The sequence below is a fragment of the Trachurus japonicus genome, chromosome 22, assembly GCF_045865225.1.
Source record: "Trachurus japonicus isolate A0001 chromosome 22, Traja_1.0".
Taxonomy (NCBI): Eukaryota; Metazoa; Chordata; class Actinopteri; order Carangiformes; family Carangidae; genus Trachurus; species Trachurus japonicus.
This window is the reverse complement of record NC_140928.1, coordinates 12,132,599-12,160,297: the sequence shown is the minus strand read 5'-3', so window position 1 is coordinate 12,160,297 and position 27,699 is coordinate 12,132,599. Positions and strand designations below refer to the sequence as shown.

General features: G+C 38.5%; 2 protein-coding genes across 41 annotated transcripts; one reads left to right on the top strand and one right to left on the bottom strand.

The window, feature by feature from the left end:
• Positions 1-395: 395 nt before the first annotated feature.
• LOC146963624 (uncharacterized) lies at positions 396-23,955 on the top strand. Of its 40 annotated transcripts, none has more exons than XM_085767600.1 (44): positions 396-789; positions 2,705-2,911; positions 2,992-3,075; positions 3,162-3,266; positions 3,351-3,506; positions 3,645-3,788; positions 3,989-4,132; positions 4,272-4,391; positions 4,476-4,595; positions 4,676-4,717; positions 4,865-4,912; positions 5,013-5,039; positions 6,331-6,477; positions 6,576-8,039; positions 8,830-8,889; positions 9,053-9,196; positions 9,357-9,787; positions 9,998-12,623; positions 13,280-13,378; positions 14,085-14,180; positions 14,392-14,442; positions 14,704-14,763; positions 15,005-15,052; positions 16,571-16,612; positions 16,720-16,767; positions 16,871-16,936; positions 17,047-17,094; positions 17,191-17,235; positions 17,322-17,363; positions 17,442-17,510; positions 17,625-17,666; positions 17,788-17,835; positions 17,921-17,965; positions 18,612-18,644; positions 18,739-18,786; positions 18,873-18,935; positions 19,117-19,161; positions 19,313-19,354; positions 19,907-19,954; positions 20,081-20,122; positions 20,989-21,030; positions 21,110-21,154; positions 21,241-21,273; positions 21,405-23,955. In XM_085767600.1, exons 1-44 carry the CDS (start codon positions 780-782, stop codon positions 21,485-21,487), a joined length of 7,452 nt encoding a protein of 2,483 aa, XP_085623726.1. In that variant the 5' UTR covers positions 396-779; the 3' UTR covers positions 21,488-23,955. The 40 variants fall into 40 exon arrangements, with proteins under 40 accessions (XP_085623726.1, XP_085623697.1, XP_085623710.1 ...); XM_085767571.1 differs by having other exon boundaries at positions 9,357-9,967; XM_085767584.1 differs by having other exon boundaries at positions 9,357-10,258; positions 10,349-12,623.
• Positions 23,956-25,644: 1,689 nt separating this feature from the next.
• fabp7a (fatty acid binding protein 7, brain, a) lies at positions 25,645-26,981 on the bottom strand. The gene is made up of 4 exons (XM_085767611.1): positions 26,742-26,981; positions 26,357-26,529; positions 26,118-26,219; positions 25,645-25,970 (listed from the first exon to the last, which is right to left on the bottom strand). Exons 1-4 carry the CDS (start codon positions 26,812-26,814, stop codon positions 25,920-25,922), a joined length of 399 nt encoding a protein of 132 aa, XP_085623737.1. The 5' UTR covers positions 26,815-26,981; the 3' UTR covers positions 25,645-25,919.
• Between the last annotated feature and the right edge of the window lie 718 nt (positions 26,982-27,699).

Sequence of the window (27,699 nt, the reverse complement as noted above, 5' to 3'; positions counted from 1 at the left end):
ATGTGCTGACGAGCAGTCAACAAGTTATCATCAGTGTTGTAGTGTGTGTGTGTGTGTGTGTGTGTGTGTGTGTGTGTGTGTGTGTGTGTGTGTGTGTGTGTGTTATCTTGGCCACCTGCTTTGTTCCAGTTCGGTGGGCAGGTTCCTGAGCCCCACCAGTAGGGGCGCCCAACTCAGTCAACTGATCCCAGTCACACCCCTCCAACCGCCAAAAAAGGCCTGCCAGAGGGGCTGGTGTGCCGAGCTCAGGCTAAGAATAACCAGGCCTGTCCATCTGGGGGATGAAGTTACCTTGAAGCCTCCCTGTGCTCTGCTCTGACCTATACCCATGTGAGGCACCACCAATAACACGGGGTGGGGTATTTTGTCTGCTCCCCCTCGCCCTGTCCAGCTCTGTGCTTAGCTTGGCTCTATCCTCCCTGCGTAGCTTTCCTTTGCTCCACCATCCCCATACCCCCCTCTGCAATGCTGCCACACCGGCAGCTCCAAATTCCCCAACACCTGTAAACTTAACATTTGGTTTTCCATTTTCCTTTTTTTTTTTTCTTTTTTTTTTTTTTAAATTCAACCTGTGGATTACACGCATCAAGAAACAAGCCTGTGATCACCAAGTGCAGATGGAATAATTTACTTTTTTATTTTCCATTTTATTTTTTTTTACTGTCAAGTGGATACTGACAGGATTGGATCGATGAAACTGTGATTTTCCAGTCCGTTCCATATGAGGAGGCTTTGCCCCCAACTCAAAGGATTATACCTGAACTAGTCTCCATATCACCATGGCTGAAGGTAGGACTGTTGCACCTGCTTTAATCCTGAAATTATTTACATTTACTTTTTGAATGGCAAAGAAAGCCTTAATAATATATGGTCTGTAATAAATGGATGGCAATGTTTTGATAGGCTGCGTCTGCTTTGGAAAATGTGTTGAGGGTTGGTTGCTATAAATACAGGAGATCATGTAGCCAGTGTATTAGCAGTGCTCTCTTGTGACAGACATGGCTGCTGCTGGGGCTGACCTCTGGGTTTTCTGCCATAGTGCAAGAGGAACTCAGATTTGTGTAAAACTGCCAATGCAGTATACAATAAAAATACTTGATTACAGATAATTGCATTCAAAATCTTATCTGTGGTATTAGTGAAACATGATTGAAGTATATGGTTCTACAGTGAAATAAACAGTCTATGGTTGAGTTGGATTTAATTACAGGGGGGATTGATTTCAGCTCATAGACACCACTCTTCTTGAGGTGTCAGGACAAACTGGGGGTTTCATTTGTATTTTAAGTTGTAAAGTTTGTAGTGGAGAGGGGAAGTGTATCATAAAACAAGAAACTTTATTAAAGTACAGTAGTTTAGTAAATGCACGCAATTAGTTTCCAGACACTTTCTTTTACATTCAAGCTGTTTTGATAGACTATGTGTGACAAGTCTGTATAGGTCTTGAATAAGCAGTGTTCATGTAACGCATAACAACAACAACAAGATTTCTGTCACAGTTAGTGAAAGTTTATGGTGAAACACTGACACCACCTGTCCATCCAAAAAAATTGAGTTAAAAGAAGGGCTGGGGTTTTTTTTTTCTTACCATTTAATATGAGGAAGTGAATCATAATTGTGGCATGCTGAAAGTTCAATCACAGGTGTCTGTAACACCCTGGCACCAGGTCAATGTTTGAAAGTAGAGCAGCTACTCTCAGACTGTGTTGATTAATGTTGCAGAGGACTTCATTAAATGCAGTCACAAGCATTTTCCACTGTACTAAATAGATGGGAATCATGTGCTGATATATGTTTTTATAATTACATGATGACATTGGAACAGCTGAGTTTTTGGCTTCTCTGACCTCAGTCCCAGATAAATATAGTTTGATTAGGATTCAGCACTTCATTAGTTTAATCTAATTCACATAAGTGGAAAATGAATGGAGATGTATTCGTTACCCACAGAAATAGGATGTCATTAAGTCACTATGTAACATACATGTATGACTCAGGGTTTAGATGCAGTGTGATGATATTGAGACATGAATTGTGAGTATGGAGGATCATCATGTTTCCATACATAGTTATCATCTTACCGACACTTAAGCTCATAAACAATTTACCAACTTAAAGCGGTTTATTTTTGAATCTGCTTCAGCTTTTTTTATTTTATGAACTTGTTGCATGGAGTACAGCAGTATAGTAGATGACATATCCAATATTCAAGGTAGAAATATTATTTCAGGAACTCCTGTTGTAACTTACATGGCTTATCAGTGCTCTGTCTATGTGTAGGATAATGACACCAGAGCGATATACACTCAAATAAACAAACAGATTTTAAAGGTGTCTCCTATTTTATTATTATAGTACAATGACCATAATATGTGCTGAGGGAGGGGGTCATTTTACAGTTGAAAAATAAATCTGTGAATACTCTGTGGGAGAGACGCTGTTTAATTTTGACACGTGTGTTTGGCATTTGTATGCCATCCTAATATATATTCGTAATAAGCTAATACTTGCTGATAGGCCCTGCTAAGTAAGACTTTTTTGTGTTAAAGTAGATGGTGAGAACTGGGCTGAACATACTGATAATGTTCACAGTCCGAGTCAGACTGATGATTTATTCAAAACAAAACATAAAAAACTTAAATCAACAAGAATTTGATCAAGAGGAGATATTGATAAAATGACTTTGTGTTTTTCCCACACATAGCTAACACATCTGCCGCCCCCTCCTCCTCGGCTGATGGATCCAATGGAGCGGCGGCACCACAGACGACCTCCCCCAAGTCTAAAGGTCTGGGTCTCCTCGGGAAGGTGAAGGTGTCTGTGGAGCTGCTGATCGCTCTGGCTGCTCTGCTGTCCTGGGTAGTTGTGGGAGTGGTGATGTTTGACTTTGTAGAGTACAAAGCAGTCCCTGGTAAGTCACTAAATTAAAAGTAACACTAGTACGTCATCAGGTATGCAGTTATCAGAATTTCTTTGTGTGTGTTTTCACAGACATTCAGCAAATCATTACGGACCCTGTGCAAGCTGTAAATGACGCTGTTGATGAAGTATCTAGTCTGCTCAATAAATTCCAAGGTATCTAAGCTTAATAATCCATATGGCATGTTTTTATATGTTTATAAGCAAGTGTTAAGACATAATTCTTCTTCCTGGGCTTTCAGAGTGTGCGCCTGATTTAAGCGACCCCATGTCTGCCGCCACGTATGCCGCTGAGGAAATATCAATAGCAAAAGATGGATTTGTTCAATATTTTTCAGATGAAGAAGGTACGACAAAAATCATGCAAACCTTTTGGGAAAAGATAAATTTGTTGCAAGCATGTCTCTGACAGTTCCTCCTTCAAAACACAGGAAACTTCTATCTCAGCTACATTGACCCTGTGGTCATTGGGAGACAAGCTTTCCATTCAACTAATGACTTCATGGGTGGAGTGATGGGCTCCTTCAGGGACACGCTGTGTGCTATTGTGGATACTGTGTTGGATACTATATCAGACATAAATAAAGGTATGTCATGATATTTTGAAGTTTGGTTTACCTTTTTTGGTATTCTGTGCTGATTACCTGAGTGAAAAAAGAGAATAATCTTATTTAAATTGTTTAGAAATTAAATAGAAATTTTACCTTATCTTTGTTTTTTCTCAGGAATAATTGACCTTAGCTACATAGACCCTGTGGTCATAGGCAGAGGTGTCTTCAGTGTTACCAATGGCACTGTGGGTGGGATAGTGGGCTACATCCAGGACATCCTCTGTGCCATCTTGGACAGTATACTGGATATAGTCAAAGGTAGCTACCTGTATTTTATTGTATTGTTTTGTTTTCATGTCAAATTAACACATTTAGACAGTATTGTCAGCTAACTGCAACTGTAGATGTTTGTTATTGTAGCGATAACGAGTCATTACTGACCCAAAGCTTTTGTTTTTTGTCTTCACTTGTCTTTTCTTCTCACTGGGGCACTGGCCTATGTGTGTTGTTCTTCTCAGGAACCACTGACATTAGCTTCATTGACCCTGTGGTCATTGGCAGAAATGTCTTCAATGTTACTAATGACTTTGTGAGTGGAGTAGCAGGATATGTCAAGGATGTGCTTTGTGCAATCTTAGATGTAATCATGGACACAGTCAAAGGTACAGTATTAGCCACGTTTTCTTTCCCTTTCCCTTCTTTCCCTAATTTGTGTGTCCCATTGTAATGTTAAGTAGTCTGTTAACTGCAGTTTTTCACAGCCATTATCATCCTAATTGTTTTGACTTCTCTGCTGACCAGGTATCCAGAATGCTGTGGGATTCAATCCCATGACGGTTCTGCAGAGAACAGTGGAAATCACCACAGAACAGATAAGCATGCTCGTGAGCTACGTCTCCACAACTCTGTTCGGTGAACAAGGTCTGTTTTAACATGATGATGGCATAAAGTACGACAATAGAAGAGAGGTACATGAACTTATTGTGTGATGGGATTCATTTTCAGGGATTGTGCCAGAAGTGCCCATAGACCCCATGAAAGTAGTTGAAGATGCAGTGTTGGAGTTCACAGACAAGAAGGATTTGTTTGTGGCGTACATGTCGAGCATGATCGTTGGTGATCAAGGTATTACTATTGCATTTGTGCTGTACAAAATTATTTAAATCAAACAACCCCTTATGCATGTTCTCTTATATGTCCTATAGGGGAACCTGCCATGCCAGTTGTAAACATTGTGACTGAAAAAGGTTTCACTATTTTTATTACAGTTTTAAACATCTTAGAAGTGTATCATCAGCATATTACTGTCATTCTGTTTCATGTTCATTCAAATTCATGTACTCATTTGCGATCAACAATTATTTCACAATTGCATGTCTTATTTTTCTGTTCAGATGAAGCTGTAGCTTCTCCATCTGATGTAACTCTGGTGAGAAGAAAAGGTAAGCGCTTACATGATTGTTCTACAGTATCTTTCTTTGCTGTCACATTAAAATATCACATCAAGCTACTTGTCTTTGACCGTAACTCTTTGAAATGTAGGTGAATTTCTGCCACCTTTTGAAAAAGGTAAGACAGTGTCATCATACATTGCTGATACACTTTAAATTGTACACTTTTTGGACACGTGTAATGTGTTGCTAGCTAATAGCGTGCATAGACTTGCATTTCAGTGTTGGATTTCATGCATGCTTTTACTTTTTTTTTCTCACCACATGACCTGGTGTGAAGTCTGCCTTACAGTGTTATGTCAGTCTAATACAACAACCCTGAAGTAATATGAAATTGTGTGACAGTTGTGTTTGAATGAATTACATTTGTACATATTTTTAAAAATGCATGAATAAACAACATGCATCGTAACCACTGTACGTTTTTCTTGTAATGAATCAAGCAAGTTGTTTTTTGTATTTTGTAACTGCATCTCTCCATCTGTTTATCACTCTGGTCTTTTGTTGGATGTGACCATTTGTCATGCAATTGAGTTGTTTTTGTTCCATCATCCATCCATCATGTTTTGTGTCCTTTGTTAAAAAGAATGTGTAATAGTCCTTTGCATTTACTGTGTTTTTTTTTTTACTTTGCATTCCTTATCTGCCCTCTCATTGTCTAAGCATCTTCTGTACAACTGACCGTCTACATCATGATACACTGTCTGTGTGTACCTGGATTGTTTCTACTGAATGACGCGTGGGTTTTGTGTGGAATTTTTTATTTTACCTTTGCATGGAATCATACAAGTTTACACCACATCTCATAAGTTAGAAGTTATTTTTGGTAGTGCTAATGGGAGGAAATACAATGCAATGTTCTTTATTTTCTCATAGTCAAAGAAGCCCAGGAAGATATTTTAATAAGAAGTGTTAGCCTACTTCTCAAGGGAGACTGGATGCTAGAGACATGCTAAGTGACAAGACCACTATGAAGTCTCCTGAATAAATTCTGGGGTATTTTCTTTTGATAATTTGTGATATGACATGTGATTTGACATTTATGATATCTCTTTATGAAAAAAAAAAGATGATTAATATAGCTGAAATAATAAACAACTGCACACACAAGTGGCCAACAATTTCAAGAAATTATTTAGCCTTACAAAGAGTACGCTGAGAGATTAACACATTATTTATTGTTGCCTTGTAATGTAAGAAAAAAAAAGTGCTAATGGGAGCTTTAAGATTATAGTATAGTTGGGGAAATCACTAACTGGAGAATGTGGTGTGTACTATATGATGCTATGAATGGTCACTGCCATTGTTACCATTTCATCTCATTAAATTCCCCCTGTACCTTTGAGGATGTCCACGTAAAATACCCAAGTCAGATAGGAGACATGACATGACCAGAGTTGATGATACAGTTGCAGAGATTATGCAAGCTGCCAAAGATGAAGCTGCCCCTGCTGCAGAGCTAAGTGAAGACTCAAAGAATGAGGAGGAGGCGGAGGCTGAAGTTGCCACTGAAGGTGCCAGTGAAACAGATGTACAAGAGGCTGAGGAGGACGATGGTATTCACTTTTTTTTTTCTTAAATAGGCACATTCATTAGTCAGATACAAGATCAATAACAAGTATGGGCACTAAATCTGTTGATATCGCATCACTAGCAAAACATGCGGGCCTGGAAGAAACTGAACATGAACCACCTCTGGAAGGCAAGGAAGTCCTTGATGATGACAGCAAAGTGAAGGAGAGTTTAAAAGAGACAGAAAGGGTAGATACTGAGGAAGAGGGGGAAGACGAAGAGGAGGACATTAGAATAGAAGAAGCAGCGCCGGAGGAAGAGGAAGATGTTGGTGTCTTGGAGGAAGATGAATACGAACAAGGAGAGGGGGGCAAGGAGAAAGAGGTGGTTGATGCAAAAGAGGAGGAGGCCAAAACTGAAGATATGGTCAAGGATGAGGAGGAGGAGGAGGAGGAAGCCAAAACTGAAGATTTGGTTGAAGATGAGGAGGAGGAGGAGGCCAAAACTGAAGATTTGGTGGAGGAGGACGAGAAGGCCAAAGCTGAAGATTTGGTTGAAGATGAGAAAGAGGAGGAGGAGGAGGAGGAGGAGGAGGAGGAGGCCAAAACTGAAGACTTGGGAGAGGAGGAGGAAAAAGCCAAAACTGAAGATTTAGCAGAAGAAGAGGAGGAGGACACCAAAACTGAAGATTTGGTTGAGGACAAGGAGGAGGAGGAGGAGGAGGAGGAGGAGGAGGAGGAGGAGGAGGAGGAGGAGGAGGAGGAGGAGGAGGAGGCCAAAACTGAAGATTTGGTTGAAGAGGAGGAGGAGGCCAAAACTGAAGATTTGGTTGATGATGAGGAGGAGGAGGCCAAAACTGAAGATTTGGTTGATGATGATGATGAGGAGGAGGAGGCCAAAACTGAAGATTTGGTTGATGAGGAGGAGGAGGAGGCGGCCAAAACTGAAGATTTGGTTGAAGAGAAGGAGGAGGCCAAAACTGATGATTTGGTAGACGATGATGACGATGAGGAAGAGGAGAAGGAGGAAACCAAAACTGAAGATTTGGATGAAGATGATGAGGAGGACGAAAAAGAGGAAATAAAAACTCATGAGGTTTTGGCAGAAGAGGAGATTGAAGATGAAGCTCCTCGTGTAGATGAACTGAGAGAGGAAGAAAACATTGAATTAAGTGACACTGATACAAAAGATGAGTTTGAAAAAACTGATCAGGACGATCAAGATCTGCAAATAGAAGATGATACAGACTTAGAGGAGGAAGGAGAAAAACATGACAAAATAGAACCTGAGCTTGACTTTGATGACGAAGAAGAAGGCAAAGAGCCATTAGTCCAACAAGTTGATATTAAAATTCTGTCAGCTGGAAACCTCATAGATAATGTCACTGTTATATCTGTATCTGATGGTGATAAGGAAGAAATGACCAGTGACCAAGATAAATATTCTGACATCGTCGACCATCACGATGAAAACAACAACAACAGTGAGAGCAGGAAAACTGAATCCAAGCGAAAGAGGAGAGGTCACATTCCCTTCGAGAAGCTCAGAAGAGTTGGATCCAGAGCTGCACACAAAGAGGAAGAGCACCACCGCAAACTTGACAAAGGTATAAAACTCTTACCATTATCATCACATGTTTCATCAATTTCGTCATTATCAGGTAATGAAAATGTTTCTTTATGGTATGCTAACAATGAGAAATGTATGTGGAATGTCATATCGTGACATATTGAATGTTTGTCACCATTTGTTTGTGACTAAATCTGTTAAAGTCTAACAAATATTTATTTAATGACTGACATGACATGTCATATTTCAGTGCTTTATATTATTAACATTACATTGGTGAATTTATTTTGTAATGGTGTTAATCATTAAGTAAAATTTGACATAGCAAAGTCAAACTCATTTTGAATCAGGTGTGAATAGTGAATAGGAGGATCTGATTTGACAACATTTTCTTTTGATGATTCGGGGAACATAAATCAACTCATCAAGGTGCTAATTTTGTACTAAGGTGCTTGACAAGTCATTGCCTGCTTAGGCATTGAGCAATTATTAGCACATAAAGCCACTAGATGGAGCTAATACGCTGAGAGAAACACTGAGTTTTTTGTGTGAAGAGACTATTTCATATATTGATGTACTGTCCAATCTGTGCTAATTTTGTACCTATAAAATTAGTTACTGAACTAAAGCAAAACTAGACTATAGTCTGTCTGTTTTAACAATATGACATCTAGCTTGTGGTGTGGTTTTGACGATAGTGTTTTTTAGTGCTGTAGTGCTTCTAGTGCTTGTGAAAGCATGATTTGTGATAATGATTGTATTACAGGTCTGATTACTGGTAAGAATGCCACCATTGTATTCAATATTGTTTAAATACTGCTGTATAGTTCTCAAAGAGGCAAAGGAAAGGCATGCAATAAAAGAAGTTAAGGAGGCCATTATTAAAGGTAATCCTTTTTGCACCTTTACTTTGCTCACATTCAAATTTATTTTATATGTCATGTGTATGAGATGTATTGAATTGGTACAATTCAGAGGAAACAAGAATTTGCTCAATGTACAGGGAAACGTGATAGTATATACCTTATGCTGATACATTGTTGTTTATAGACCTCAAAGTTGCAGAAACCAGGAAGGAGGAGAAAAAAGAGAAGGAAGCCAAACCTGAGAAAACCATAGAGATAAAACTAAAAGAAGAAAAGCTACAGACAAAGACCAAACCTGAAGCAAAACCCCTTGAAGAGAAGCCCAAAGGTAATTACACAAATGAAATAAGAATTACAGCTGTGTAAAGGGGTGTTTGGCCTGTTGTAGTAGAAATCAAGAAAATATGTAACACAATGCTGACCATGAAAAACAAAACACTACATCTGCTTGTTAAAGAGATCTTACAGCACATTATGATTGCTTTCAGAAGAAGAGGTGGTGAAAAAGCTTCCGAAGGAGAAGAAAGAAGTCAGGAAACCTTCCAAAGATGAGAAGAAAGTCAAGAAACCCCTCAAAGAAGAGAAAGTGGTGACAAAGCTCCCCAAAGATAAGAAGGAAGTCAAGAAACCTCCTAAAGAGGAGGAAGATATTAAGAAACCACCTAAAGCATTGAAGGAAGCAAAGAAACCTCCCAAAGACGACAAAGAAGTCAAGAAACCATCTAAGGAGAAGAAAGAGGTCAAGAAACTACCTAAAGAAGAGAAGGAAATCAAGAAACTACCTAAAGAAGAGAAAGAAGTCAAGAAACCACCTAAAGAAGAGAAGGAAATCAAGAAACTACCTAAAGAAGAGAAAGAAGTCAAGAAACCACCCAAAGAAAAGAAAGAAGTCAAGAAACCACCCAAAGAAGAGAGGGAAGTCAAAATACAACCCAAAGAACATAAAGAAGTCAAGAAAACACCCAAAGAAGAGAAAGAGGTAAAGAAACCACTTAAAGAAAAGGAAGAAGTCAAGAAACCACCCAAAGAAGAGAAAGAAGTCAAGAAAACACCCAAAGTAGAGAAGGAAGCTAAGAAACCAACTGAAGAGGAGAAAGAAGTCAAGATACCACCCAAAGAGAAGAAAGAGGTCAAGAAACCACACAAAGAAAAGGAAGAAGTCAAGAAACCATCCAAAGAAGAGAAAGAAGCCAAGAAACCACCCAAAGAAGAGAAGGAAATCAAGAAACCACACAAAGAAGAGAAAGAAGTTGAGAAACCACCCAAAAAAGAGAAGGAAGCTAAGAAACCAACTGAAGAGGAGAAAGAAGTCAAGAAACCACCCAAAGAAGAGAAAGAAGTCAAGAAACCACCCAAAGAAGAGAAGGAAGCCAAGATACCACCCAAAGAAGTGAAAGAAATCAAGAAACCACACAAAGAAGAGAAAGAAGTTGAGAAACCACCCAAAAAAGAGAAGGAAGCTAAGAAACCAACTGAAGAGGAGAAAGAAGTCAAGAAACCACCCAAAGAAGAGAAGGAAGCCAAGATACCACCCAAAGAAGAGAAAGAAATCAAGAAACCACCCAAAGAAGAGAAAGAAATCAAGAAACCACACAAAGAAGAGAAAGAAGTTGAGAAACCACCCAAAAAAGAGAAGGAGGCTAAGAAACCAATTAAAGAGGAGAAAGAAGTCAAGAAACCACCCAAAGAAGAGGAAAAAGTCAAGATACCACCCAAAGAAAAGAAAGAGATCAAGAAACCACCCAAAGAAGAGAAGGAAGCTAAGAAACCAACTGAAGAGGAGAAAGAAGTCAAGAAACCACCTAAAGAAGAGGAAAAAGTCAAGATACCACCCAAAGAAAAGAAAGAGATCAAGAAACCACCCAAAGAAGAGAAGGAAGCTAAGAAACCAACTGAAGAGGAGAAAGAAGTCAAGAAACCAACTGAAGAGGAGAAAGAAGTCAAGAAACCATCCAAAGAAGAGACAGAAGTCAAGATACCACCCAAAGAAGAGACAGAAGTCAAGAAACCTCCCAAAGAAGAGAAAGAAGTTGAGAAACCACCCAAAAAGGAGAAAGCTAAGAAACCATCTAAAGAGGAGAAAGAAGTCAAGAAAACAACTAAAGTAGAAAAAGAAGCAAAGAAACCACCAAAACAAGAGAAAGAAGCCAAGAAACCACCTAAAGAAAAGGAAGAAGTCAAGATACCACCCAAAGAAGAGAAGGAAGCCAAGAAACCACCAAAAGAAGAAAAGGACACCAAGAAACCACACAAAAAAGAGAAGGAAGTCAAGATACCACCCAAAGAAGAGAAGGAAGCAAAGAAACCAACCAAAGAAGAGAAAGAAGTCAAGATACCACCCAAAGAAGAGAAGGAAGCAAAGAAACCACCCAAAGAAGAGAAAGAAGCCACGGTACCACCCAAAGAAGAGAAAGAAGTCAAGGTACCACCCAAAGAAGAGAAAGAAGTCAAGAAACCACCCAAAGAAGAGAAAGAGGCCAAGATACCACCCAAAGAAGAGAAAGAGGCCAAGATACCACCCAAAGAAGAGAAGGAAGCCAAGAAACCACCAAAACAAGAGAAAGAGGCCAAGATACCACCTAAAGAAGAGAAGGAAGTCAAGAAACCACCCAAAGAAGAGAAAGAGGCCAAGATACCACCCAAAGAATTGGAGGAAACCGAGAAACCACACAAAGAAGAGAAAGAAACCAAGAAACAACCCAAAGAAGATAAGGAAGCTAAGAAAGCAACTAAAATAGAAAAAGAAGTCAAGGTACCACATAAAGAAGAGAAGAAAGTCAAAAAACCACTTAAGGAAGAGAAAGAGGGTGTGAAGCCCTCTAAAGAAGAACCAGAAGCAACAATACCTCCCAAAGAACAGAAAGAAGGCAAAATAACAGCCGAAGAAAAGAAACAGGTGACAAAGCCTCACAAAGAAGAAAAGGATGACAAGAAACCTTCCAAACAAGAAAAGGAAGAAGTCAAGAAACCACTCAAAGATGAAGAGAAGACACATCCAAAAGAAGAGGAAAAGGTACACCCTAAACCATCTAAGAAAGAGACAAGACCAAAACTGCATCATGAGGAGATGGTAGAGAAAGAGACTAAACCTAGAAAGGAGGAGAAAGAAATTCAGAAACACAAAAAGGAGAAAGAGGGAACAGTAATGGCAAAACCTTCTAAAGTAGAGACAGAAGTTAGAAAGGAAGAGGTGGGAGACAAGAAGCCTTCAAAGGTCAAGTCAGAAGAGAAAATGCCTTCTGATGAGACGAAAGAAGCAAAGAAGCCATCTAAAGAAGAGACAATAAAGTCTCACAAGGAGAAAAAGTCTCATAAAGAAGACAAAGAAACAAAAGAAAAACCAGAAAAGATCTCCAAAGTTAAGAAACAACCACTGAAACCTTCTCAAGAGGTGAAAGAGGAAGAGAAGCAAGAGAAGCTTCCCAAAGAAAAGGCAGAGCCAAAGAAGCCCTCTAAAGAAAAGCAAGAACCAGAGAAACCAGAGGAGAAGGAACCTATAAAACTGTCTAGAAAGGTAGAAAAAGAACCAAAGAAACCTACCAAAGAGGAGACAGAACAAAAGATACCATCGAAGAAACAAGAGGTACCCTCCAAAGACAAAAAAGAGGTCAAGAAGATTTCTAAAGACGAAAAGGAACCAAAGAAGATCTCTAAGGAAGACACTGAGACAACAAAGCCCTCTAAAAAGGAGAAAAGGGTCAAGACAACTCCTAAAGAAGACAAAGTACTTGTCAAGAAGCAAGACACAAAGACAGGTACATACAGTAATACAATAATACTTTTAAGGACTTACAGTATACACATACATACTAAGGTCCACTGGGCACCCCTACTTGAAGCAGAAGTAAGCGATCCGGTCGTTTTGGCTAACTTCTTGTCAGCCGATGGAGTCAGCAGTCCCCGCCCTCGTCCCTACATCACCACATTCACGCGCATCCCTTGGCTGCACACACAGAGAGGACCGCCCCTTTATGCCGTTCTCTCTCCTCATTGGATAAAGGTTGTAGGATACAAGGAAAGTTTTCTCCTCAGCTTACAGCAGAGCAGAGTGACTGACAGACCCGTGTTTCAGACCAAACACTCTATAAAAGTGTTTACCGTCGGACTATTTAAGACTTATATTAACACAAATATTCCGCTTACTTCTGCTTTAATTCCTCAACAAGACAAAGGGTCTAGGATTGTGTTTATACAACTTTATACCAAGCCAGTAGTTTTGATATTGCCATACTTTGATACATCACAGTTGTCATAACAAAGTGTCAGTTACTTTCCATGTGGTCACTTACAGACTGGAATCTAAAGAAGGCTAAATAGATTGATATGCTTCATTTTCTCAATAAATGACATGGTTACTTGTTCTTGATAATTAATGTGTAATGTATGAACCAGTTTTGACTTTTTATTTTAGATGCTGCCAAACCCAAAGTTGCTGCAAAGAGAATCAGAATAGTCAAGAAAGAAGTTGCTTCAGTCCTGAAGAAGGAACACCTTAATGCAACAAAAGCAGGTGAGATTTAAAAGAAGAGTGAGTTGAAAAAGAGAATTTCAGCAAAAGTGGACAGCATAACATAAAGACTAATCTCACCACAAAGAAATGCCAGCTTTCGTCACTAGTCAAATCTACTTTTAAGAAGTTGTGGGATGAGCAAACATAGCATGTGACTGAAGGTCAGGTTCTGTTGGTTTCAGATCACAGACTGTCCTTACGGTAACAAAATAGTGTCTTTAATAGCACATACCTGTATAAAAGAAATGGGCACTTTAGACCAAAATTCATTCAAAATTTTGCAGTTAAAGTTAATTTTCCAACATAACCCAGCCAGCACACCCCACATGGGCATCACTCTTTTTCCCCATGTGGGGCCCACAGAGATGAAGGGCCCTTATTGGGCTTCATATATGGGCAAAAATATTCTTCTGGGATGCCCATGTGGGGCCCAACACCAATCCATTTAAAAGCCCACTCTGAGCCCAGTTGAAGCCCATGCAACCCAAGTAAATCCCATGTGGACATGTTGGCAGGGAATAAATTGAAAACAACAACTCACTAACTTAGCATCATTTTATTTTTTATTTATTTAAACCTTTATTTTAACTCGTTGGTCACTGAGGTTTCCCTCATTTACAGGGACGACGAGTTTACAAGTAGCAGCAGAACACAACAATAACAGTTCATACTGTAACTGTAACATTATCCTCTTGTTTCACGTCAGCTGAAGAACCCAAGAAGACTGTAAAGGTGTTGAAAGCCCCTAAAAAGCAGATTGTTCCTATACTGAAAAAAGAACATGTGAACATTACAAAAGCTGGTAAGTATACTGTGCCACCCCACTGTGTATTAACTTAAATCCACAGCATGTTGGATGTTAAGATGCTCAAAACATTCTTTTTTTTTAGCAGACTGTCACAATGACTTAGCTTCCATTACATGTTGCCAATGCCTTCAGTAATGCAGTATGAATTATAGTAGATGCAGAAGATGATATCATGGATTATATTTTAAATGTTATCCTGTAATAGAGGCTCCTGAAGTTCCTAAGGTCAAAGCCAAAGCAGAACCTGCAAAGAAGGGTATTTATGAATATTTATTATCATTTTTACCTTTGAAATGTTGTATAATCTGATACTTGTTTGGCTACTACATAACCTAATTATACTTTGGCCTTATGTATGAATAAATATTTCAGTTAGATATTATGCTTAATCTTTAATTTTTGGTCCTTTGGCCTTTTTGTGGAACACACGGTGATATTCACTATCATGTGTCACATAACTGAGTATTGCATACTGCCTTAAACTTAAAGGTTTTTTGATGTTATAACTTGTCACCAGTGGCAACTCACAAGGCACCCAAGAAGGAACCAAAGCAAAAAATCAAACCTGTAAAACCAGGTAATCCCACAGTCTAACCCATCTGGTTAGACAGCATATTCCTCTTTCACACAGAGAAGAATATACGGAAAGACATCCCAACTGAAACAGAGAGGCTTAAATAAACATGTCAATATCCAATATAATTCTCATACTGAAATATAATATAAAGTTATTTGTTAAGGTAGTACTAACAACTGCTCAAAAAAAAGTTGTGACTGTAAACATGAAAATCTCACATTTTCACTTTATTCTAATTCAGATATTGATGCTGTGAAGGAAAAGGAAAAGCCAACCCCTGCAAAGAAAGGTAGGGTTTAAAATAAATAAGTTATTCATCAATAATAAAATGTAATTTTAAGTATAACATGAAAATCATATGTTCTTCCATAAAATATGCCTCCAAACCAAAGCTCAAAACCACACTTGTCAAGAAAGATATAAAATACTGTTATACTGTATTCTATAGTTTACATAAAGAATGTCCCCGATAGCTCCCCATAAAAAACGTTTCTCATGAAGAAAACAGACATAATTACAATCTGAGCACCTATTATCAGAGGTGTGGACTTGGACTCGAGACTTGAGACTTGACTTGGACTCGAGTCCCGATTTTGATGACTTAAGACTTGCTTGATCAAATCAAAAAAAGACTTGGACTCGCTTGGGACTTGATGCCAAAGACTTGAGACTCTACTTGGACTTGAGAGCAAAGACTTGAGACTCTACTTGGACTTGAGAGCAAAGACTTGAATTCAAGTCAAGTCACATGCAGCAAGCACAAATATTAAAATAATTTAAAAAGTGTCACATCAATGTTATACTGTAGCAGCCAGTCAGAGACATTCCTATAGAACCCAGTCCTGTTATCAGTCTTGGCTGTATAATTAATGCCAACACACTAATGCCTACCACACATAAAGATAATCTGGCTGATTTTGCCCCGATTTTCCCCCTTCTGACCAAAGACAAAAATCGCCCGATTATCTTAGGCTCTTTATCTTATGAGATTCTCCTGTAGTGTGTGGTGTTTTAAGATTTAATTCTCCTGACAATCGACTCATAAAACGTTTGGCGGCGACAATCGTAAATATTAAACATGTTCAATATTTACGATTGTTGGCCCCAACAATTGTGACCGTTTGGATCAAAAGTCGGCTTGTGTGTGGGGGAACACGACAATCCTGAGTCACCGTCTCCGCAGAATTTGACGTGAAATTGAATGTAACCAATAAAGAAGCAGCTGACTGCAGCACACGTAGCATAACAAACCAGTGTGGCTAACGGCTCCATGGCTCCCAAAGACAGTTTAATAGAGTATCTTTGATGGCTACCATCAACAGACTAGCTACATCAGATCATGTTTGATCACGCAAGATTTCTGGCGTGTTACTGTACGTCAATTTTAAATAGCTTTATTGGCATGAGAAGGCAGTTTATTGGCATGAGAAGGCACTTATATTGACAAAGCATATTACAATAGAATATGAATAAAAATAAACAGATGAATAAGTGACAGAACATTATAATCGATTTGTTTGGGACTCAAAACAAAAATCTTAGGACTTGGTTGGGACTCGAAAAAAAATCTTAGGACTTGGTTGGGACTCGAAAAAAAATCTTAGGACTTGGTTGGGACTTGAAACAAAAATCTTAGGACTTGGACTTGACTTGGGACTTGAGAACAAAGACTTGAGACTCTACTTGGACTTGCAACATAGGGACTTTCTCCCACCTCTGCCTATTATGCATGAAACACTGAACAGGAATGTGCCACATTTACATAATGCACTGTAAAGCAAATGATGAACACTGTTTTCTCCCACAGACGTTTCAAAGGAAAAGGCCAAAACAACTCCTGTCAAAAAAGGTAACATTTACTTTATTACAAACTGCAAGGTCGTGATGATTGTCAATTATTAATTTCCATCGTGAGAATGAAACAAGCTCATTGTTGCACTGTGCTTTGATACACAGAGGCTGCTGCTCCAAAAGAAAAGGCCAAACCAATCACCTTGAAAAAAGGTAAGAATGGTGGATGTCTGATAAGCAACATAACAAACAGACTACATCTGGAGTTGCAATCACATATTCAGTGTGTAATTTATTCCCAAATATTTTTTCACAGAAGAGGGCGCCGCCAAAAATGCCTCTTTGGTTAAAGAAAGGGTGAAAATAGTGCCCATGAAGAAAGGTGATCTTCTGTCACTGAATGTATTTTATTGCTTTAGGATTCAAATTCCATGCTGTAGGGAGTTGACCTAAAGATCCTAAATATATACAACTGGTCTTTGGTCTTTTCAGAGGTCAAGGTGCCAAACGTGAGAGTTAAAGCAGTCTCTGCAAAAACAGGTACAGCACACTCAATATCTCAGGTGAAAACATGACACCATCAAGATGCTTTAGTTTAGCATTTTACAATACATTCAATTATGTTTTCTTTTGCAGCTGAGGTTTCAAAACAGAAACACAAACCAGCTGTTGCAAAGAGAGGTAAGACTGAGTGATGTATTTATCTTCATAGTTTCAGTGTCATCTTTGTCTTTTTGTGAATGACAGTCTCAAAATCTCTGAAACAGAACCTGCTCCTCTCAAGACAAAACCAGTCCCAGCTGTCAAAGGTAAGATGAAGCTTATGAGCTTTTAGGTTCATGGTTAAATAATTGAACAATTCACTGTCATACTGATGTCTCTTACAGAGACAGAAGCAGCACATAAAAATGCATCTCTAACAAAGGAGAAGGTGAAGGTGGTGCCACTGAAGAAAGGTACATCTGTTACAACTATTCTCCCATAATCTCCCATAAATACACATAGGCTAGTTTTTTTTAAAGATGTATCTTGCTTACAAACCTTCATTTGGTTTATTCTCATTGTCTTAGTGCCTGTAACTCCAAAAGAGAAAGTCAAACCAGCAAAAAAAGGTAGTTGCAGTGAACATTTTACAAGTCAAATATCATAGAGGGCTTAATAGAGACTTAATTGATCATTTTAACCATGCACTGATATTTTATTGTTTTTGTTGTTCTTATTCTTTGCTTTTAGAAGCTAAAGTTCTCAAGGAGAAGGCAGAGCCAGTGACGCCCAAAAAAGGTTTGATTTTCTATGCAATTGGGTCTTTCACTTTTGACCACATAATTTCTTAATAAATTCTAAGTAGGACTGTTTGTTATTGTAGTATCTCTTACCAAGAAAACTCCAATACGGGCTGAAAAGAAGAAAGGTACATAGCAGAATTATGTGTTATACTGCTCTTATGTAGTAAAAAGCCTTTTAACAACACCGCAGCAGTCCAGTCTACTGTAGTAGATGCTAAAGATTAATGATGATAATGACTCAGCTGAAAATGATTTTTTTTTAAAAACCTGCATTGATGTAAAATCAGTAAATGTAAATATAATTTGAGGATATTTTGAGTACTTTTGAAAGGAAAGGCGCTGTTGTGTGATAACTGTCTTCTCTCATTTTCAGTTTGGTCATTTTTACATTTCTCTACAAGCTGACAAACTAGTTTTTGCATTTATCCCAAAGAATTCTTTTAAGGGACAACAATTTTTGAAGAAAAAAAAAAACAAAAAAACAAGACCACAAGAACTAAATATTTTCGAGCTGCATGTTTTCCAGACAGCAGAGGGGAAATGCTTTCTCTACGCTTTAAACTGCATTGCATCAGTGTGAAAAGCTTTCCATGCTAGTAGCTTTTCAAACACAAACGTTTATGTATGAACGTAACAAGACTAAAACCCTCAAAGAAAGCGGCTGATTAGTCAATTTTCATTTCTAGTACACATGAAATATACCGTATATGTTTCCACATTTTTAAGAAACATGATGTAAAACTTCACTTATTTTTCCTTCTTTGCCTTCAGAACCCGTGGCCAAACCAGCTCTTTCCAAAAAGGGTAATGCAGATATTCCCCAGTTGATTGGCAAAACTCTAATTAATGGAATTGGAATAATAATACTGAAAAGTATTTCATCTTGTCTCATACTCAGAACCAGATGTTACAAAGGAGAAGCCTAAAGCTGTTCATGAAAAGAAAGGTACATCCCATATCTCTTAAAAAGAAAAAGACAACTTTGGTGCCTCCTTCAGATTTGTCATGTTGTTCTTGTTGAATTTGAATCAGCTCCTACTGAAGCAGAGGCTGAAGCAAGAAAGGAAAAAGTCAAATCACTGCTAAAGGAGAAAGGTAGACAGCACTGCCATCTGCCTGTAGATGACATGCGACAAACATTATCTTTATCATTTTATTACATAGATTTAGATTATAACTATGTACTAAGGTGTATTACTAAAGCAATCATGACCAGACAAGACAGCATAAGATACTTTCTGAGTGTCTTCAATTGCTTATATTTTTATTCATTCAGAGCCCAAAGCAGCAGAGGAGAAAATCAAACCAGCTGTTAAAAAAGGTACAAAAAAAACATTTATCTCTCACATTATCATCATCATGTTTGGTGACACGTATGTGGTTATCTGTGTCAGTGGGGCATTAGTCTTTATTGTTCTGTAAATATCTGCCAAGCATGATTTTAAATATATTTTTATGACATTTATTTTCAGCTATGTTGAAAGAAAAAATCAGACCAGTCCGTGTGAGGAAAGGTATATCAGTGAAGGATCTGATTGCTCAGCAGGGAACAAGCACTTTGCCCATGAGATCAGCTATAAATGTGCATAAAATCCTGCACATTAACCAGAGAGTGATTTCTCTGCAGCAGCTCCATGGCCAAACAGCTGTTCCCATACAGTCATCCTCAGGAGTGCTGAATGCTTGTTTAGACAGGTGCTGCATACACTGATTTGGTCAGGCTTTTATAACTGGCTTCTAAAGCTTAGACAATGAAGACAAAGGCCCACCAAACACTAACAATGTGCTGTAAATGTTGACATGTGTGGATCATGTCTAGATGCTTCAAGCCCACTCCTTTGCTCTGCAGACTACACCTCAACGAAAAAGACGTAGAGCATATAAAAGAAGCATCTCACAGAGTCAGAAGCATTGACACAGAGCAAACAAAATCCATAGAAATGGTTTCCCAAGATAGATTTTAATGAGATATTTACAGCTTTTTAATTGTACATGCAACACGCTCTGTAAGATGCTTATAGTAATCACCTTATTGTCAGTTTCTGACCTTAGTCTTCTTTTTCCAGAACTGGAGACTCCTAAAGAAAAGGTCAAACCAGCTGCAGAAAAGAAAGGTACAGTGCTTGGTACAACGGCAGTTTTTCATTCTCACATTACCATTGTTTACATATATTACTGCTATTCCTAAAACTAAAAGAACTGTTTGTTGTATCACATACATTTTCTCCCTGGTGGTGCAGCCATGTTGAAGGAAAAGGTCAAACCAGTCCATGTGAAGAAAGGTACATTAGTCGTGCTTCAGTAGAGCCAGCACTACATATAACCAGTGGTTGTAATCTGATTACTGCTTGTAATCTGTTACAATATGAAGGCTGCTGCTAAAGTAGTAGTGGTGGTGTCCCCAGACTAGTACCAGCACTTCACTTATCACCATAAAAAACAATACAATATTATATGGATTGATTCTTTATAAGTCTTAGTTTTGCAGGCAGTTGATATATTAATATCAATTTCTATTGTCTGTTGGAGCAACTTTGTGGAGTTGACTACCGTTTTCTGGCAAGGCACACTTTATACAGGATTTAGAAGAAGTTTTAAAACAAGTGCTCATACGTGTAAATGAGTGATAAAGCCATTTATAAAACTTTATAGTAAAATGTAGTATAACCTAAAGGTGTCTTGTTGGAAAATGGTGTAGACCTGGCTCTTGGTTGTTCATTTATTTGCTTTTTCTTGACCATCTTGAGTTGATAATTCAGCTACGGCCTTCATGCATGTTTTATATGCTGAAACTAAAACATCTGCAAGACAGAAATGTCATTATTAACTGCACTCTAGAGTAAATGAGCCATTAAATCAGGAACATTATAGTCTTTCTTCCCTGCAACAACACATCCATTGTTACATACATTGTTTGATTTGTGAAAAAAAAGGTTTCAAAACTAAAGGTTAAATCATCTGCAACAAAGAAAGCTCCTGAATGCAATCAGCCTCGATAAAGATACAGTACAGTATAAGTATCATCAGTAAAAGAGCAGAAAAATGTGCCCTGTGAGGTAAAAACACACCATCACGTGTCTGTGAGTCACCTCCAGCAAACTGTTTGAATACTAAATAGTCATTATCAATCTTGTGTTGCTTTTTCCAGAGGACAGAGTTCTTAAAGAGATACAGCCTCCGGCAAAGAAAGGTAACTTGTGTGTCCAGTTATTAAGTTGTTTGAAATGCATCAATGTAGCTTGATTTACTAATTCCTGTGTGTGTTGTAGAAAAATCAGTTGAGAAGAAAGCAGCCAAAGAAGAGAAAATTAAAGGTATTGTATGGAAGTGCTGTGATTTAATGTTCTATATGAGTGCACATTGTGATTTTATGGTTAACATTATGTTCTGTTTTTAACAGCAGAGCCTGCTGTATCAGACTTTCTTATGGACGGTGAGTGCAAACTGCCTTCTCATAACCAAAATATCACACAAGTGTCAAATTGCAAACTCAGTCATGTCTCCGGCTGCCAAAGCTGGGCGAGGAACGACCTGTACTGATCTGTGCTGTGACTCCCTCCACAGACGAGCTGCCCTACTTCCAGTGCTTCTTTGTGGATGAGGACGAGGCCCAGTTCCCGTTCTACGCCTTCTCGCCGCTGATTTGAAGCTTCAGTCTAACTGCAGTCTGAGGTTTACAGTGTAACCAATTGCCTGATAACGACAAGGTCACATCAAACCCTGTGCCGCTGAAACACGGCCGCTGTTCACTGTTGGTCTGCAGGAAAAGAAAAAAAAAAGCCTGGACAGCAGAGGATGATGGGTGATGGACCATTATTTTATTTCCAGATTTGGTTGAGCTCTCGTACCAAATACATGCAGCTAATGTCATTCCTTTCCTTTTTTTCTGATTTTTTAAATCTTTTATTCAGTTCTTTTCTTGTTTTTACATGGAACAAAAGTGTATTAACCTCTGAGGATCATTTTATTTAGATACTCAAAGCAACATACACAAATCTTTGAAAAATAATAATTTACCACTCATTTCATTTTCTCATGATGTAAAAAGAAAACTTGCATAATGATGTAGTTTTAAAAAAAAGTAGTAACATGTTTAAAGATGGCCACGATCACTAATCCATGGCTGACAGAGGTTCACTTCCTCTAAGCCCATGTTTACTTGAAAAGTGGTTTGTACATTTAATTTTAATGCTTGTTCATTTGTGTAGTTTTTCCTCATTGCAGAAAGTGTAACACCATACTCTTAAGCCCTTAAATGCACAGTTTTTTTGTTTTGTTTTGTTTATTGTTTATGCATATTTCCGTAAATCTTGATATCAGTTGATTCATTTCAACAAAACTGACTCACACAAACACAAAGGGAATCAAAGCATAATACAAAAGATACAGCACCAATTTTTCTTTTCTTTTTTTGTAAATTTATTTGTTTTGTTTTTCTTTAGTCTCATTTTCAGTTTTTATTTTGTTTTCTAAGGAATGACTATATGCACTGTATAAGAGAGCTCCCAATCTTACTGATGAAACACTACCTAACATGTTGACATTTAAAGTCTTATTAAACTTTGTCATCTAGACATCTGGCACCACTTCCTCATTTTTGACATTGGTGCTAATGAGAAGCATTGCATTGCCTGAACTCTCAAGTTTTGAGATTCAAGATGATTTTTACATTTGAATCGTTTCTACAGTGAAGTATCAGATTCATTCTGTTATTACACTAATGACCAAAACACACAGTGACTGACTTTGGTCGTTGTCCATGTGCACGATGTAGAAACTTGACATATTCTGGAAAAAAAAACTTTTAAGAAGGTTGAAGAACAGCAGAACAATCATACAAAATACTTCCAAGTTGACTTTATAAAAGTTTTCGAAAGTTATATTGTGTATTTCCTGTTGCTGGCATTGCATAATATTATTGCATATCTCATTATGACATATTAAAAATGCAGCATAATATAAACAGGATTTATATTATACAGACGTTCTGTACTTGAGATGCACAGGCAGGCCTACGTGATTGATCAGATTGATTTCAAAAACTGATACTGGTCTCAAAATCGAAACCAAATCATGTATTAGAAATCTCTGAAAAATGACACATAGACCTTAGCAAAAGTGTTAATGTGATTATGTTTAATGTTAAAACACAGACATCTTTGATTTTAGCTGCTGATCACGTGATCCCGCTCTGAGTTGTTGCAGAGGGCGCCACATGTTTGGGCAGATGATCTCAGATGTAAACTAGCACGTTAACTCTCAGTCAGCTTATAGCAGCTGTTGATTACATATGGCTCTTTACATTTTACCCCATATGCTGCATAGAAGACAGTTATAACAGCTTGCTAAACTAATCTGAGTCCACGTTAATGTATTGTTATCTTATTGAAATTATATGAACACACACTTTTTAAGTCCATAGATGATGCATACGACAATCTGCAGCTCACACTGAGCACAGGCTCCAGGGACTGTTGTGTAACAGCTGGAGTTTTATGACGATGCTCCATTGTCACCGTTAAAGTTGTGGGTAAAGACACTCCCTTGTCTTTACATATTTCTACACGTGATTGGATTTTTTTTTTTGTAAAAGTGACATATAACTAAAACTATTTTTAACAGACGAATGAATTCGTCATAGACGTGTTAACTGAATTGTGTGAAAAGACTCACTTTTACCCAGTGAATATGTGCAATACATAAATATTTGATAATCTCAGTGATGAAAGCACTGTATGTTTGTCTGACACTTGAAATGTGCATGATGTGTGTGTTTTTATTTTAAATTTTCAAAATGTTTTTTTCCCCATCCTGAACTTTGAAAATGGCAACACTAAGTACTTGAACATGTGAACCCAATAACTGACATTTAGCCTCCGTGTAGTGTTGCTAACATCACATAATTATGATTTACATAACTGTAATTAAAATAACCTCATTGTAAATAGCTAAATGAATGGGAAAAATAGAGTAGAGATTTGTTGAAAATAATGTTTTCAACCATTACTACTGAAACTGCTCTGTACCCTCAATTCACTTTATCATTTGTCATTTACACACTCAGTATGTCTGTGAATAGTAGCAATTTAACATTAAAACATAGAAATGCAATGCAGTATTGAAAGTCTTGTCTTTGCTTTAACAATGCTTGCCATCACATTTCTAATAAAGATTGTATCACAACCCTTTTTTTCTCAAGTTACAGCCATAATGTATGGTCAGTACAGATAATTTGCTCTATATGCAAATATGTTTAGGAGATTACTCAAATTAGAGCCCAAATTCCTCAAGCAGAGTCTCAACTGCCAATTAAATTATGACGAAGCCACCCAACAAACCTATGAATATTTAAGGAACTGACTATTTTATTTGTGAATTTAATTCATTAATGATATTATCTCTGAATTATATCTCCCAACAATAATTATTTTACTTAAATCCCTAAAAGAAAAGAAAAATCTAAGTATATTGAATCCAAAAACCTGAATGACCTCAATTATCAAAATATGAATAGTTCTTTGTTCTTAAACTCCCTAAATCTGTAGATGTGACCTCAGTGTCCTCAGTGGTAGCTATAGAGCCTTGATGCTCATACAGTAGCCTATGTGTGTCTGAATGGGAAATATTAGGAGTAACACAATGGAGCCACAGAGGACGTACAATACATGGTCAGGTCTTCACACTGTATTTCCCTAATGAGGCCAGAGAGGGGTTACTACAGGTCGGCTTACACCGCTGACACAGATTCCTCACAAAGAGGAAACTCCTGCTGCTCTGCAGGGAGGAGTACCACCAACAGAGGAGGCTACACTGAGCCACTATCTCTCACTGATTCATGGAATGTGATAGGCTCCCATGACTTCTCCTCTGTGATTGTGCTGCTGTGAATATATCGTGACATTAACTCGCCTGAACCTGTCTTTCAGTCGCTTTCAGCCCCAAATACTTATGCAAATGATGTGAGAACACATACGCAATGTTGCTGCTCCAAAAATGGAGCATAAAGACGTATTTTGATTGAAATTAATTCAGCGAGCAGCGGCCAAATGAGTTCCACTCCAGTTACCACAGTGTCTTTGTGTGGCAGCCTATTCAGAGGTGGTCAGAAACTTGGCAGCTTGTGTGTGGAGATGGGAAGAATGGTTCACAGGGCAACTTAGGCAGGGCAGGGAGGAGTTAACTTGATCTCTGAAACTTGGGAAAGATGGAGGATAGATGAGGAAGCTTTAAATTGAATTGAATTAACAAGATTTTTTAAAACACCTCCAGTTGGACAAAGGTCTATAGACAAACTGTATTTTTAGCCCCTGAACTACGATCTGTTGAATATTGGATTGGTGCACACCATGCGCAGTGTCCTCTCTTGGCCTGTCATGCCAGCGGCAGCATTCAGTCACGGTTGGCCCACACCATCGAATGATGCCTCTACGTAATGACACCACAGCTTTAACCGGATTATCCCAAGCGAGTGACATCACTGGCCCCACCCCCACCTCCTCTCCATCTCCTCCGGCTCCTCGCTGGCCGCCTCTGACCATCTGGAGGTTACTACAGGACATTCACGTCGCCCATGAGTTCAATGGTCAACACTGGCTGCTGCTGCTGCACGGCCGGCTCTGGCCTGCACCATCACCCTGCAGCTGTCACCTGGGAGCGGCCCATCACAGGGGCTGCACTGTTCCCACAATCTGGGCTCATAGATTTGAAAAGACATGCAGGCCCTGCATTCAAAGTTGCATGAAAGAAGAGAGAAAAAGTGGAACTGATGATGCTCGTGTGACTCTCACATACACACAGACATTCAAAAGGTTTTGTCAAAGCAGTTTATTTTTTCCCTTTTGTCACATTTGACAGACTTTTCACAGTCTGAATTTATTAGAAAAGATCTTATAAAAGTTTTCCCAAAGTACATGTATGTATCTCATGTCACAACAACAAATGAAGTGCAAATCACTGCATGAAATAAAAACCACAATTTTATTTATTATAAAAAAAACAACAAAAAAAACAAAGAAGAGAACACCTTGTTGACTGTTTGCAGTGCTAGGATGATTTGCAGTTTCAAGTGGGTGGTAAAGTTTAAGCCTTCTCGTAGGTGCGGACCGCCTGGACTCCCTCGTAGGTCAAAGTCTGTGGGACAGAGATGGAGACAGCTTATCATACATGATAAGAAGAGGCAATAATTTGATTTTCATGACTTGATATCAGAAGCATTTTACTTCAGTTCATTTGAGTTACAGAAGCACATAAACTTGCAGAACAAACAAGAGAACTCACCATCACCATCTTCCCATCCTTGATTTCTCTGACAAATTTGGTCTCCTTGCCGTCCCACCTCTGCACCTGCACCAGCTTGTCTCCCTCCATAGTGAAGGTGGACTGCAGACACAAACAGCATATTTAAAAACAAGCCCAGAGACAGTCTTCAACCAGCATAACATCTCATCATCATCATCATCAAGACACTGTGGATTGTGTTATGAGCTCCTCCGTGTGTTATGAGCTCCTCCACTTACTTTGACGTGTCGGTCGTCAGGCGTGGTCTCGTCAAACTCCTCTCCCAGTTTGGAGGAGATCTCAGTGTTTCTGAAGGTGCTCAGGGTTTTCACCACTACTTTGTCTCCATCTTTGCCGATCACTACTGTTGGCTTGGTGACATTACCAACTTGTCTTGTTGCAAAACCAACACCTGCACAAAATAAGATAAATATAATCTCTTAACAGACCTTACACTGATGCATCATAAATTATGACATTAACAGCTATGATTTCTATTAATTATTAATTATTCAAATTAAAATATGTGTGGGTAAAAAGAAACAGCTCCTATCAGTAATTAGTGACATAAATATAAAGTGCAGCCTGTAGCAGATAATATGAATGAAGAGCTTCTGCACTCACCCAGTGCCTTCATGTAGTCATCGAAGTTCTGGCTGTCGACCAGTTTCCATGTAGCGCAGAAAGCATCAACCATGTTTGCAGATGTGAGTGGTCCAGCAGCTCCGTGTCAGCCTGACAGTCAAGACAGTGATTCCTGCAGCGCGTCCTCCTGCCACATTAATACCGGAGCACCACCGGGCAGGGACGTAAGCCGCAGCGTGACACCTGATTGGATGATCCGGCCGCGTGGTGGGCTGTAGTTCTGTACTACAACCAGATTTTCTCTTTAGGTGAACCTTCAACGGGGATTATCTGGAGGCGCGTCCTCTTGATATTATAATCTGTCACGGTTTTGTCTTTCGTGGGTAAATACTTAAAATACCAAGTTAGAAAAAGAGGGTAGTAAATAGTCTCGGTTTTCATGGTAACTGGCTGCTGCATTGTAATAAACTATTTTGGCTGTAGACAAGAGTTGAACTGGGATATGAGATGAAGGGTCCCCATCTCATTTAGACAGTAGATTGGATCATTACAGATTATATTTGATTCGCAGAAATCAGGGTTTGTGGAGGGTCTGAGGATTCTTCAAAAAAAAAAAAGAAAAAAAAAGTTTTTGTTTTGCTTTGTTTATTTTAAATCTGATTTACTGCACTTTTAAACTACCAAACCTCTCGGATTAAGTTCAGTAGCCCCCTGCCCTGTATTAGTCCAGATTAGTTTGACTCGAACAATGCATTTTGAGTGGTTGAAGTTTAGGAACTGGATCTGGTGGCGAGGAACAGGATGGCTAGTTCATTTTCTATCCATATTTTTTATATAAAGGCCTATGCTTTATATCTATGCCATCAACTGAAATGTTATGTATGTCTATGTATTGCATTTTCATTCTTAACTAATGACAATCATAGTGTGACTGTTGGTGAAGTAAATGTGATGTACATGAAGTAAAGTACCGTAACTTGTGGTGTGAGGTTTTGTG

Coding starts and splice junctions, on each gene's coding strand:
- fabp7a (XM_085767611.1), bottom strand. CDS start 26,814: ATGGTTGATGCTTTCTGCGCTACATGGAAACTGGTCGACAGCCAGAAC. Junction 26,530..26,741: donor TGACTACATGAAGGCACTGG/GTGAGTGCAGAA, acceptor TATTTTGTGCAG/GTGTTGGTTTTGCAACAAGA. Junction 25,971..26,117: donor AGGATGGGAAGATGGTGATG/GTGAGTTCTCTT, acceptor TCTGTCCCACAG/ACTTTGACCTACGAGGGAGT.
- LOC146963624 (XM_085767568.1), top strand. Junction 17,966..18,611: donor ACGGGCTGAAAAGAAGAAAG/GTACATAGCAGA, acceptor CTTTGCCTTCAG/AACCCGTGGCCAAACCAGCT. Junction 19,955..20,080: donor ACCAGCTGCAGAAAAGAAAG/GTACAGTGCTTG, acceptor CTGGTGGTGCAG/CCATGTTGAAGGAAAAGGTC.